General features: G+C 42.0%; 1 protein-coding gene and 1 gene segment (V, D, J or C); both read left to right on the forward strand.

Moving 5' to 3' along the window:
- LOC102917268 (M1-specific T cell receptor alpha chain-like) overlaps positions 1-14,031 on the forward strand; it is a 775,359-nt gene that overhangs the window by 86,623 nt on the left and 674,705 nt on the right. The window lies entirely within an intron of this gene.
- Positions 10,238-10,794, forward strand: LOC102923237 (T cell receptor alpha variable 23/delta variable 6-like). The segment is given in 2 exon segments: positions 10,238-10,327; positions 10,475-10,794. Coding segments are annotated over 2 exon segments (372 nt in total).

Genomic DNA, 14,031 nt, shown 5'->3' on the forward strand with positions numbered 1-14,031 from the left:
GAGACCATAAATGTATCTTGGATCTGGCTAGGATGAATGACTGAGTTGGACTTATTCATGTGACCCACTGTCATTCATTGTACATATAGGTGTTGCCATCAAGATTTCCCAGCCTTTAGCTCATGGTGTTTTACATTATAACTATTTGCTTCTTGGTTCCTTAGCCCAAAGTCAAGTTGGTTTATTTCCAAGTTCTGCTTTTGGAATCTGTATCTCTCTTCCCTAACTCCTTTCAATGTTTTTTTCTGCTTTCACTGTTTGCTGCTACCACACTGTGCACTTTGATCTGTCTGAAGAGGATTCTGTCCTTTGTGTTCATCCTTTGGCACACAATTGCCTCATCAAATGCTACCTGTTAAGGTTCTTCCTTTTGATTAATACCACACACACAGAGAGAGAGAGAGAGAGAGAGAGAGAGAGAGAGAGAGAGAGAGAGAGAGAGAGAGAGACAGAGAGACAGAGAGACAGAGAGAGAGAGACAGAGATGGAGAGAGACAGAGAGACAGAGAGAGACAGAGAGACAGAGAGAGACAGAGAGACAGAGAGAGACTTATTGGTACAAGTTAACACTTTGCTAGAGAAAGAATTGTGGTAGTGGAATTGGAATTCAATGCTCATACCTCCTACCCCCTGGTGTCCATGCATGGCATATTCTCCTTCTATTGGGGAGGACCTAGAATATGGCCCCTGACACTTCTGAATCGTGTTGTATTTCATAAGAAAGGCAAAGGTAACCAAGTCTCTCATCAGTTTTATGCATGTTGAATTTTTGTCTGAGTTCATCCAAGTGAAGATTGTCTGCATCAGGCTTACCGTTTTTTAAATGAACTTTTACAATGTTTACTCGAATTTGTACTCTCTAATTTACTCCTCATGTGCTAACACATTTGCAACATTCCTAGCAACATCAATCAGATCTTTTTCTCAGGCATCTTGATAGCATTGTTTAGAAATCTGGTAACCATGCAGTGTTCTGATTCCTATGTCCCTGGTACTTGTTTGAAAATATGTAAAGATGCTGTAATTTTCTCACTCTAAATATCTTATTCTCCCATTTCAATACATAACTTTATATTCTTCTTTTCTAAAAATTCACAAGTTTCTACTTAGAAAACATCATGCTTCCTTTTTGTGCATGGTGAAAGCCTTGGATTCACACTCAGAAGTCAGCAAAGACAGGGGGAAGGTCACTGCAGCTGTGAACTTGTTATTTCTCAAATGGGCCTCTAGAGGATGCTCCTTTCTAAAAGGTAAATGGCATTTTCATAGATTAGAATAAATTCACAGAAACCTTCCTTCTCCCCCTACCCTGCCACGCCCCTCTCCCCTTACAGCCTCTCACGCCCCCTTTGACATTATGCTGTGTTCTACTACCCTCCCTCTTTGTCTTTAGCTCTTTCTTCTGGCCCTAGTGGTCCTGTTCCAGTTTCCTGGCTTCTGCAGGGGAAGGAGGATTTAGTGGGTTCTGGGAGGAGTTGTAGGGGAAGCAGGGTGGTGGTGGTGGTGGATAATATCTGAATACATTATAGTTATGTATGAAATTACTAATAGTTATTTTTTAAACCTCCTCCAGTGCTGCAGTATGTGTTCTGACAGAACATACTTTACTCAGATGCCAGAGACAGGTCAAGGAAAGTCAGTGTCTCTTCCTCATTGTCTCTCCATTGTCCTGATGACAAATGTATCTAAGCCTCCTTAAGGTCAGAGCAACCTCTGCCTACCTCTCCTACTCTTCAGGCTGTATTTGCTTTTTGGGAATATCCAGGAAGGAGTGAGCTGCTTCCTGCAAACCTTGGTGAACTTCCTGTGCATCCTGGGGCTCCAAGTAGCCCTACTGCTCACTGTCACTCTGCTTTAGGCCCACATCCACAGAAAGACCACTGTACTGTTTCAGTCTGAACAGAGATCCCTCCTATTGGCTCAGTTCTTCCACACTGTGCTGATGCTACAAGAGGATGCAGAGCCCAGTTGGTGCCCGAGCCTGAAGGCTGCAACTTGTAGCAGCTGCTCTGGAGCTTAGGGGCAACTACTCATCTCTGGTCTCTCAGGGTCCTTTCATGCATATGTAACAGCCTCATAATGGGTCTCCAGAGCATCCTGAAGCTCACACCAGGATGTCATCCTGTCTCGGGCATGGAGGACTTTCAGACTGAGTGCAGGAAGGATGGAAACTCATTCCAACTGAGGACCCCCTGACAGCAGGACTGAGGGAGCTGGGTGCTCCTCTGTCCTAAGTCACAAAGGCAGAGCTGGACATAAACCACCTGAGATAGCAGAGTAAGAGACCAGGGCCTCAACACTCTCAGGGAGTTGGCACATTCAGTGAGGTCAACAGTACAGAGAAAGTGGAATCTTGGGAATTGCTTCATTCCTATGGGACTCTTTGTTGTCATTTACTTGCTTCTCATTTTGCAAAGATCAGATTTCTCCTTCAGCAGAATTTTGACTCAGGCAAAAAATTATGCACTTTTAAAACCTCTGTTGAAATTTCACCCAAGTTATCCTATAGGACTGGAGGACAGTGATTGCTCTAGTATTTTGACACTCTGATGGGCCGAGATGGCTGTGAGTTATTTTCGAGGAGATTTTGTGTCTACATTTCATTTCCAGTCTCATTTCTCAAGCAGTCGTCTTTATAGTGAAAACTTTGAAACGCATTCCTCTACTGTTATGAACTCAAGTGCATTGTTCCCAGCAGTCACCATGTGCAGTAGCACACCACCGCTGCTGCCCCTGTCGCTCTGGAACACAGGACTCCTATATTGGTTTTTCCCAATCTACTTCCTTCTTATGTGGTCATACATTTAACAACATTAAAACCAACCTTGACTGTTGCAGGCTTGTTCCAATTGTTAAAATGCATTCCAAAACCATAAAACCATTACACATATACTTTATAATTATGTTCCCATTTCTTTTTCTACTGCGGTAATTTCACTTGAGTTATTTCACAGGTGAAGATTCTTTTTCATTTTTAAAAATGTGTAGCAGAGTGGATCTGTGCAAATATGTGGCACATGTGCACAGGTTCTGAGGAGAACAGAAAAGAGCATCAGGTCCCCTGGAGTTACAGGCAGCTATGAATCACCCATGGAGATGCTGGGGAGGGAACTAAGGCTTCCTGGAAGGACAAGGACCCTTATCTGCTGAGCCATCTCTCAAGCCCCAGTAAAGGGTCTTTAGTCAGAACATGCTCTTGTTTCCTGAGTTAATCCTTTAGTTGATACTTCTCTGAGTATGCCAGGCTTTGTGGGGCTGGGGCTTGTTCTCTTTGGGAGGAGCTGGTTCTCTTCTGCTTCCAGGATCCCTAACTCCATACAACCCGACCGTTATCTCAAAATGTTCTTTTCACCCCACTGCACTACACCCAGACTCTCAGGCAGGTCTGGTTTGGGAGGAGCTTCAGGCTCAGAAGACTGGGAGGGAACTCTGCACTGTCTGGTCTGGCAGGGTTCCTGGGTGGAGCTGACTGGTGGCAGGAGGAGGGACATTCAACAGCCATCCTGACACCACAGCCCAGGCAGGGCTTTGTTCCTTGCTTCTGTCTCCAGCAGCCAGACAAGCACCATGGAGAGGCTGCTGTGCCTTTTGCTGGGGCTGCTGTGCACCCAGGTTTGCTGTGAGTCTGGCTGTCCACATTCAGGGACAGAGAGGATTCTGTCAGCACATGGGGGGTGGGGAAGCAGCTCAGGAGTCCTGCAGAGCCCCCACCTTCTCAGAGGACATGGGGTGTGTTCAGGGTTCTGTGGATGCTCAGTGACCCCATCTGTGTCTCTTTCTCTGTTTCTACCCAGGGGTGAAAGGTGAACAAGTGGAGCAGAGTCCTGTGTCCTTGGTTCTGCAGGAGGGAGAGCGTGCAGAGCTGCAGTGCAACTTTTCCACCATAGTAGCCCAAGTGCAGTGGTTTCACCAAAGTCCTGGGGGACGCCTCATCAGCCTGTTGTCCAATCCTTCTGGAACAAAGAAGAGTGGAAGACTGATGTCGACGACAGTCACTCGGGAAAGTCGCAGTTCTCTGTACATTTCCTCCTCTCAGACTACAGACTCAGGCACTTATTTCTGTGCTATGAGTGCACAGTGCTCCCCACACACCTGCAGCCGGTACACAAACCCTCAGCTGGGTGAGTGTGGCTCTTCCTTATCATGAAACATCAAATTTTCACCATAGAATATCTGCTTGATTTAATATCCATTTTCTGTATAGGTAGAGTTTTGAGTTTTAACCTCAGGTAAGCTTTTGGCCATGTAGATTAAGGCTTTGGGTCTTTAAATTCTCAATATATATTCCCTCCTGAATCAAAAACGTCCATCTTAGCACTAACAGAGAAGTTGATGGGAGGACAGAATCAATGTGATCATTTAAGCCACAGTGTGCTGAACTCACAAAGGATGAGCAGAAAGGAAATGAAAGACAAAGGCTTCCAGGTGACCCTGCTGTGGACAGTGTCAGGGTCAGTGAGGAGAAAACAAACTGTAGCACACCAAGAACATCAAGTCATGGAAGACACAGAATGTGCAGACAGCTGGATGCTCTGTTTCCTTTCTGTAGCTGTGATGAAACTCTGAGATAAAGCTACTGAGAAGGTGAAAGGATTTATTTAGTTTTCACTTCCAGGTCATAGTCCATCCTTGGTGGTTATCAAGGCAGGAACTCAAACAGGAGATTACAACAGAAATCATGGAGGAACTCTGTAGCTAGGTCACTCATAGATTCACACTTAAGAAGCTTTCTTATGTGACCCAGGACTCTTTCCCACAGAATGGTGCCACCTACAGTGGGTTGGTCTCCATTTAGTTCATTAGTTTATTAAAAAAAAAATGATGCTTTGAGTTTTAGTGCTATTTTATTGAATTTTTAGAAGATGTTGGGGATATCCAAGGTATTGAATCTTCTAATTTATTATTTTGAGTTACCCTTTCATATATTTAACTTTACTCATCATTGCTTTGAAGTTAATCTGATGTCTTTAAGGAAACAAAGAGAACAAGGGCTATGAGAAAGTGCTCAGATATATACCTTGTTCAGATAACTTTAAATAGAAGATCTAAAAAATCTTACACCGAGTAAAAGAGAATGGATGACTCATTCTAAAATGAGTCAGATGACCAGACCCTGAGCAAAGGAATGTGTGTGTGATAAGGACAAATAACTAGAATGTAGTTAGGGATTGTGCTGGTTTAGTAAGGTGCTGGTTGTAGGTTCTCCTCCACCATCCATGGCTTTTATAGAAGATGGAGGCCATTGCAGAAAGCCACAACCAATCAAGATGCAGAGTTGCAGAGTCTTGTCCCAATGGCGATCTCTACAATGTAACTACTGCACTAAAGGCTCTGGAAACATTGACAAAAGGGGAGGGAATATGATAAGAACCAGAAGATCGGGGAGTTTGCTGTGAAATTGTGTTTCCTAAGAATGTCAGAAGGTACACCCCTGAAGACTCACCAACATGACTGCCTAAGCATGAGCTGAACAAGAGCAACACAATAGACATGCTAAGGTGGGTGGAGGAAAGTGCACAAAGCCTTGGTCCTAGACAAGGAAGTACTGTTACCTAAGGAATGCTGGTAGTGGGAGAAACAGTACTTCCCAGAGAAGAGTTTACTGATTGGTTATCCAGTAAAGACTAGTAAGCCTAGAAACTATACTTACAAGTAACATTGTACAGATGAGGAGGTTGTATTTATATATTTAGAAATAAATGTGTTTATACATACTTGTGTAACAACCATTAAAGAAAGAGTCCATGAAGTTGAAAGAGAGCAAGGAGGGGAATTTAGTAAGTTTGGGAAGGAGGGATTGATATGAATATATTATAATCTCAAAAATAAAAAAATGGTAACAGTGAGTGAAAGAAAAATAAACTTTATGGTTTAATAATCACCATGTGTACAATCAGTCTATATAAGCGGTCAATAAAATATGACTCATATGAAATCCAAACATTTGTTTATTTTATTTTATAAGCTTTTTTGTAAATAACAAGCATTGCCATCTCTTTTTGTCTTATGACTGGCTTCTCTTTTTCTGTAGAATGAAGTAGTTTTAGGTAGAACAGAAAGATGGGGAATCATGAGGATGCATGAAGAAAAGGCTGGAAGGAGGAGGAAAGAAAACTATGCTATAGCTGACCTCAACAAAGACACAATCACTTTCCATTTCAAAAATATTGGCTCCAAAGAGTCAATACCTTTCTTCAAGGCATGGGTGTCTAAGCTCAGGACACTGCTGAGTGAAGACCTCATTTGCCCACAGAGGGGCAGTGCTGCTTCAGAGCAGGTGAAGGCTGTAGTTCTTCTACACACGTTCACTAAGCTAGGGATGATTATTTAAAACAACTAAATCGTTATCTCTTGTTTAAGTTTAACTAGAGAAGAAAATATGTATCTGCCTAGCCATTTACCTATATTATACCTGCTTCTCCTGGGCCCATAGTGTGGACAAACAGGAATTTGCAGGTAAACACTATGAAGGTACATGCTATCCTTCATGGCTGGGACCACATCACCTACTCTAATGTACATTTCTAAGGTTGTCACCCACACTTGGTATAATCTCCTGACACAGTGATATGACCTGTGCTTGGAATTATATTGTGTACTCTTTCCACTGGGAAATCTACTTATGATTTGAATCCAGTTCAATATTATCCTCCATCAGGATCTTCTCTGACTGGATCAGGAAGCAGTGTCCACACCCTTCCTTCATCGTCTTGTCTAGACACAGGTGTCTTCGATAGGCTTCAGTTTTCTATTCTTGAGTGCTGAGACCAGAATGAAGAATAGAACAATGTGTGTCATGAAAGACACCTGAGCATTCCTGTAGAGTAGGCATTTAAGCACTCAGCAAATACACAGAATTTCTTCCTCATCCTCTTTAACTTTTTAAGTTTTCAAGTCTCTATTTTCAGTCATTTGATATTTTAATATCTAATGAAAACTTCAGAAATAAGCAGTTCATTTGATATGAACGCCTGTCCTTCCTGGTAGTATCAGAGATCCCCCACCACTAATTGTGAGCATCTTTGTCCAGCATCTCCCTGATGTCCATGCCACTGGTCTGTTTTCACTGAGCAGCCATCTGTGTCATCAGAAAGACTGTGTAGGTATCAGTGCTGTGTGGTGCTGCAATTCATGTACTTCTTTTCAGTGAAAGGGTTAAAGCTTTTGGAGGTGCATATGTATGTACAGGAGAAAACAATGTGTGTGTATTTTTCAGCACTATTTGTGATTTGAGGCTAAACTATTTGATGTCTGAAACATCGTGGAATGTATTCACCATAGATGATGGAGGTAGTGTATGCTGGATAGATGTCTGACTGAAGGGAGTAAAGGAAAAAGACAAGACACCAAAATGTAAAAAGAGGAACAAAAAATGGCTAGGATGCTGACATATAATTTGTTTAGATAGAATTTTATTCTTTTTTCTTCTCTCTCTATTTTTCTTTCTTTCTTTCTTTCTTTCTTTCTTTCTTTCTTTCTTTCTCTCTCTCTCCCTCCCTCCCTCCCTTCCTTCCTTTCTTTTTTTTTCTGAGACAGTTTCAGGTAACAAGACTGACCTCAACCTTGTTACATAACTAAAATGTCTTTCAATTTCTCATCTTCCTGCCTCTACCTTCCAAGTGCAGGAATTACAGGTATGTGCACCATGTCCATTTTTTTTTTTTTTTTGTGCTGGCAGCCAAACCAGGGTCTTATAGCTGCACTCTACTGACTGAACTACGTCCTCAGTCCTTTCTTGGAGACTGTGGAACAAAGACCATTGCCTGCTATTGGGCTGAGATTGAACCTGTGATGACGTCACATATACAACACCACCCTCTCTGCTGTAGCTTCCTCATGGTCCTTTAACTCCTATTATTTACAGTGCAGAGGCGCTCTACTTTAGCAGATGATGTTTCATTTATTCTCACCTCCACTTGATGCCTTGTGGATATCAATATATAAAGCCAAATTGATTTTAATACTTGTATTAGATCTATAAAATTAAATATGAGGGCAGTGTTAAATGTTTACTCAAACTCAGGATGAGACCAGTCAAAATGCTGCATTCTTGAAGGTGTGTAACCTGTGAAAGTTACAGAATGTTTTCCATACTCTCTCACTCATCTGAAGACCAAAGCATTTCCAGAGTAACCTTACTAACTTCAATTTTTTTTCCACAGGTCTATTCTTAGGTTTAGTTAACCTGGTCTTTATTTTAGAAGAATACAATGAAATTTACACAGCTGTAACATATATGCAGAGGGCCAAGATCAGACCCATGAAGGCTCCCTGGTTGTTGGTTCAGTCTTTGTGAGCCTCTGTGAGCCCAGGTCAGTTTATACTGTGGGGTTTTTGTTTGTTTGTTTGTTCTTTTTTATGGTGTCCTTGACACCTCCGGTTCCTACAGTCTTTCCTCCCAGTCTTCCACAGGATTCTCTGAGCTCCACCTCATGTTTGGCTGTGGTCTCTGTCTCTGTTTCCATCAGTTGCTGGGTGAAGCCTCTCTGATGACAATTGAGCTAGGCACCAATCTATGAGTATAGCGGAATATCATCAGGAATCATTTCATTGACTTTTTTTTTTGCCGGTTGTGTTTGGTTCTATTCTAGGTCTCCGGGCCATCCAGCCTCTGTGTCATGGCCCTCCAGGGAGTGTCGGGTGTGGGATTCCTTTTGTGGTATAGGTCTCAAGCTGGACCAGTCATTAGTTGGCCAGTCTCACAATTTCTGTGTGACCTTGAGCCCAACACATCTTGAAGGCAGGACAAATTGTTTGTCTAAGGTTTTGTGGCAGAGTTGGTGCCGCCATCCCTCCACTCAAAGTCCTGCCTGCTTAAGAGAGATGATCAGTTCAAGTTTTGTATACCCCATTGCTAGGAGTCTTAGCTAGGGTCACCCTCATATAGTCCTGGGAGTTTCAATTACACGAGGTTTCTAGCTCATACCCGAGATGCCTCCCTCCCCCTTTCCAGTTTTCTCTTACAGTACTCTCTCCCTCCATCCTCCCTCCACCTGACACCTCCTGTTCCTAGACCCCATCTAGAACCCTTCCCCTGCCCACCAGTGATGGCCTATTGTATTTCCCTTTCATAGCGAGATTCATGGGTCTCCTCTGCCCCTTTGAACCCTAGTTGTTATTTAGTTTCTCAGAGTTTGTGGATTGTAGCATGATTATTCTTTACTTTATGGCAGTCTTATTTAGGGTTTCTATTACTGTGAGAGACACCATGACCATGCCAGATTTTATAAGGAAAAGATTTAATTGGGGTTGCTTGCTTACAGTTGCAGATGTTCCGGCCATTATCATCATGGCAGCTAACACGGCAGTGTACAGGCAGGCATGGTGCTGGTTACTTCTAGATCAAAGGGCATTAGGAAGTGGACTGACTCACTGGGAGTGGGTTGAGCATATATGAGACCTCAAAGCCTGCCTCTACAGTGACACACTTCCTCCAACAAGGCCATACTTCCTAATAATGACTCCCTATGATATTATGCAGGTCAATTACATTCAATCTACCACAGTGGATAATATCCACCTACAAATAAGCATGTTGGTCTTTCTGGGTCTGGGCCACCTCACTCAGAATTATCTTTCTAGTTCCATCCATTTGCCAGCAAATTTCCTGATGCCATTGTTTTTAATAGCTGAGTAATACACAGTAGTGTTAAAAAAGACTGGTTATTTAAAGGTTATACTATGGTTTATATTGTGATACTAAAATAACATCTTCTGTATCAACAAAAAGCGCTAGATTATGGCTAAACAATACTGTTTTATGTGCCAGGTTGACAAGGGGTCAGTTGTGATGGTTAATTTTTGTCAACTTGACACAAACTAGAGATACCAGGAAGAGGGACTCTCAATCAAAGAATTTTATTTGTTATAATTGTTTGGAGGCATGTTTGTGGACATTTTCTTCATTAACAATTGACATGGAGGGCCCAGCCCACTGTGGGCTTTGTCACCCCTGGGCAGGAGGTCCTGGGTTGTATAAGAAACAAGGTGAGCAAGTCAGGAGGAGCAAGCTAGTGAGCAAGCTAGTGTTGATTTCTACCTACAGAAGGGTAGACTTCTGCGGAGGGCATTTATGATTCTCAATGATTGTATTTTCAGTGATTCTAAATTTGAATAAAATGGGGAAGTGCTTTCTACGTCATATATAACTTTAGACAAAGTGTTTGTGAGGGGTGGAGCCAGTTGAAAGAACTAAGGTGTCTGTGAAGTTAGAGCCTGTATTCTGGGCAAGATAAAAGGCCTTCCGAGTTCTCCCCAAGCTTCAGTCTAGGAGGAATGGACAAGATCCTGAAAGCATCATTTTTAGTCCTGGCCCTTCACCTAGCCTGTGAGTCACGGAGGAGAAAATTCAGGATGTGTAATTAATGTGGAGGGGTGAGAGAAGTGGGGCACAGGACAAAATCAAGAATGTTGACACCACAAGCAGGTAGTACAAACCTGGCAACCTAATGGCATTTGTTATTTCTCTACACAGGGGTGAGTGGCCAACAGCAGGACAGACGTGACCAGTGGCAGGTGAGACAAAGTCCCCAATCTCTGACAGTCTGGGAAGGAGGAACTTCAGTTCTGAACTGCACTTATGAGAACAGTGCATTTGAGTACTTCCCATGGTACCGGCAGTTCCCTGGTGAAGGCCCTACACTTCTGATAGCCATACGATCCGTGTCGAATAAAAAGGAAGATGGAAGATTCACAGTCTTCTTCAGTAAAAGTGATAAACAGTTCTCCTTGCACATCACAGATTCTCAGCCTGGAGACTCAGCCACCTACTTCTGTGCAGCAGGAACACAGTGATCTCCAGGCACCTGCAGCCCATACCCAAACCTGCAGCTGAGGCCCCAGCAAAACCCTGCTGTGGGGCTGAGCCTGGCAGAGGTGCAGAGGGTTTTCATTTGCAGGAGCAGGTGACATGGGACACAGTGAATGTAAGGATCAGACTCATTCAGGTCACAGACAGACCACGGTGAAGTCAAGGCTTGCTTTTCTCCAGCCTCCCTGTGCTCCTCGGGCACCAGTAGAGTTTTAGACCTATTTCCTTAACTAGTTTAATTGACTTGTTTGCCTGAGTGGTTGTAAAAATAGTTCTCTGTGTGGGTGGTTTGTACCAACTGTAAATTACACTTACTCCTTACACTCTCATCAACAGTGTTATTAGTGTGTGGTTATTACAGCCCAATGTTGGTAGACTTTGTACCATATGTGATAGAAATCACATAGAATTGTCTATTACCTCCATTTCCTCTGATGACCAGGGAAGTGGGGACTCATGTGACCTCAGACCTCTTCTACTTCCTTTTGTTTTTCCATTTATATTTCCATTTACCTTCAAGAAATTCAAGTATGTAAACCAGGAGTCACTCACATGGATGCAGGTGTGTTTACAGTAGACCAATGTCATCAGTGGGGGAAGAAGAATTCAATTTACTCTTATTATGAAAGTACATAATTTTCACTAAAGAAATGACTTAACAGGTATATTTCATAGATGAACAAAATTAATTTGGAATATAAATATTTTTAGCTAACAGAAGCAGCTGCAGTCTTTATGGCCATTAGCAGTGCACAAAAAGGACACAGGACTTTTCATTGCCTAACTATTTGCAGGGTTTGCTCACATAATGCTGCATAAATTCTGACAAGATTTCTTCTGAAAAAAAACTTTTATTAGTTTATAAATTTAAATGTTTTCATGCCACATAGTTGATGATCATGTTGGCCCTAACAACCTAGCAAGCCAAGGCAGGAGGAATGCTTTAGCCTAAGCTTGGGTGTCTAGCCTGAGCAACATGGTGAAACTCTCTCTTAGAAAACTAAAACCCAGCTCCACACGGACCCTTTAATAACATGTGTTACCATAGAGTAATGTGTGGTAGGTATTAGTTAGGTCTGCTTTTTTTCTGTTGGCAGGATGGTAGGATTGGAACGGGAAGCATGCTGGAATTGTTCCACTGACTGTACAGAAGAGCAGATAACAGTGCTGCTCACACATTAATCCCAGGAACCAGTAGAAGCCATGGAGTGCCCCCAATGCATCATGAGCATAGGTGCCTCATGACAAACATGGCTGGCACGTTCAGCTGCATAATGTTCAGACCCTGTATTTGAATGGCATTAATACATTAAATAAATTGTAAATAATAAAACAATAGTAAATGCTTCAACTCACCAACTAAAAGCCACAGGCTAACTGGCTGGATCAATAAACAATACCAATTATCAATTGTCTCTAAGAAACACCTCCTTTCAACAAGAACACCAAAAACTGACAATTAGAGCATCCACTTAGCAGGCCAAGTAAGTCTAATACCTGAGAAAATAAACTTCATACCAAAGCTGGTCAGAGAGATGAAGACAGCCACTACATAGCCATAGAGGGTGAGCATTGTGCATGTGATTTCGTGGAGCTTTGGAGCTCCCAGTCCAACTAAAACACGAAATGTCACAAGGGGTCCTAATCAATCATGATTCAAGACTTCAGTACCTCACAGTGACTTTAGCAAGCTCTCCTAAATCAAAAACCAGCAAAGAAACTTCACAGCTCATGGGTTCTGAAGGCCACTGCTCTTGTTCTGGTAGGAGAATTCAGAAAGACAAGGGAAGGCAATACACACTTAGAGAACCCACCAAATCGAACAACACATGTAAAATTCATACTCTCTACTCTGAGGAACAAATGCCTGATACTTCATTAGAAGTAATAGAAGTCAACAAGTAAGACAATTTTTAAAGAGCTTAAAAAATGAATGAACTCTAACATACTATGATCTTGACATTTGTTTTCAGTTGTATGTGTTAAAATTTACTCAAGCTGGACTCAGTGGCATTGCCCTATAGTTTTAAGTGACGTGTGAATCTGAGGCAGAGGATTGCCAGTTTTAGGTCACCGGATGTAACATCTACTGTCTGCCTAAAATAAAACAACAACAAAGTTAAAAAGCTGGAAAGTTCATTCACACACTGGGAAATAATTTTTGAAATGCATAATTTTTTACTTTCTTTTAAGAAATAGAATCCTTCCATGCTGCTCAGTCTGATTGCACACTATTATTACTCTGTGCTCACATGGTCCCCTTTTCTCACCATCCCAAGTTACTACAGGCAAGAGCCACATGCCTTTTCCTGAAATGTGTGTTTCTGAAATGGACCCAAATACAGAGTATGTAAGAAGTTTATAAAACCAGTAAGAAAAGAAGTAATCAATAAAAAGGTAAAGCTTGGGTACATCACAAATCATTCTCAATAAATAAGCATATAAAACATATAGCATTGTTTTTCATTAGGAAAAGGAAATTCCAGACCAGCATATATGTGTCATCTCTGTTCTTCTGAGCATCCAGAGAATATTAGTGTAATCATGAAGAAATGACACCAGGGAGTTCGGGAAAAATAATGACTATCTTTCATTTTGTTTTGTTTTGAGACTGGGTTTCTCTATGTAACCCTGGCTTTCCTGATCTTGCTCTGTAGACCAGACTGGCCTCAAGTTCAGAGATCCACCTGTCTCTGACTCCTGAGAGCTAGGATGAAAGGTGGCTGCCACCACCACCCAGCTAATGAATGACTATCACTAAAGAACAGATACATTTTCTAGAAGCTTCCATCATCAAACACATATGAAGAGAAGACAGAGCAGAAATAAACCACAGACCTGAACATTGAATAAAAGAAAGGTTTTAGTGAGAAAAATAAAGTGGAGTGTTTAATTACTATTAACATGTATGAGAGACAACAAAACATAGTTCAGAATCTGTCTAATGCAGACATAATAACCTCTATCTGACAGCTCTTATTTTTCTCAATTTTAGTATTCAGGATTGAGACACAGCTTTCTCTGACTTTGAATAGTACCTCTGAGTTTTATTGTTAGCCAGAATGTAGCACCCTAATAGTTCCTAATGTGTGTGTGTGTGTGTGTGTGTGTGTGTGTGTGTGTGTGTGTGTGTGTGTGTTAGAAGCAGTGGCCCAGAGCAGGGTGGCTGGATGTCTCAGTAATGGTGACATTATTGGACATATCTGTCTTTAAGAGACTGG

The sequence above is a fragment of the Peromyscus maniculatus genome, chromosome 9, assembly GCF_049852395.1.
Source record: "Peromyscus maniculatus bairdii isolate BWxNUB_F1_BW_parent chromosome 9, HU_Pman_BW_mat_3.1, whole genome shotgun sequence".
Taxonomy (NCBI): domain Eukaryota; kingdom Metazoa; phylum Chordata; class Mammalia; order Rodentia; family Cricetidae; genus Peromyscus; species Peromyscus maniculatus.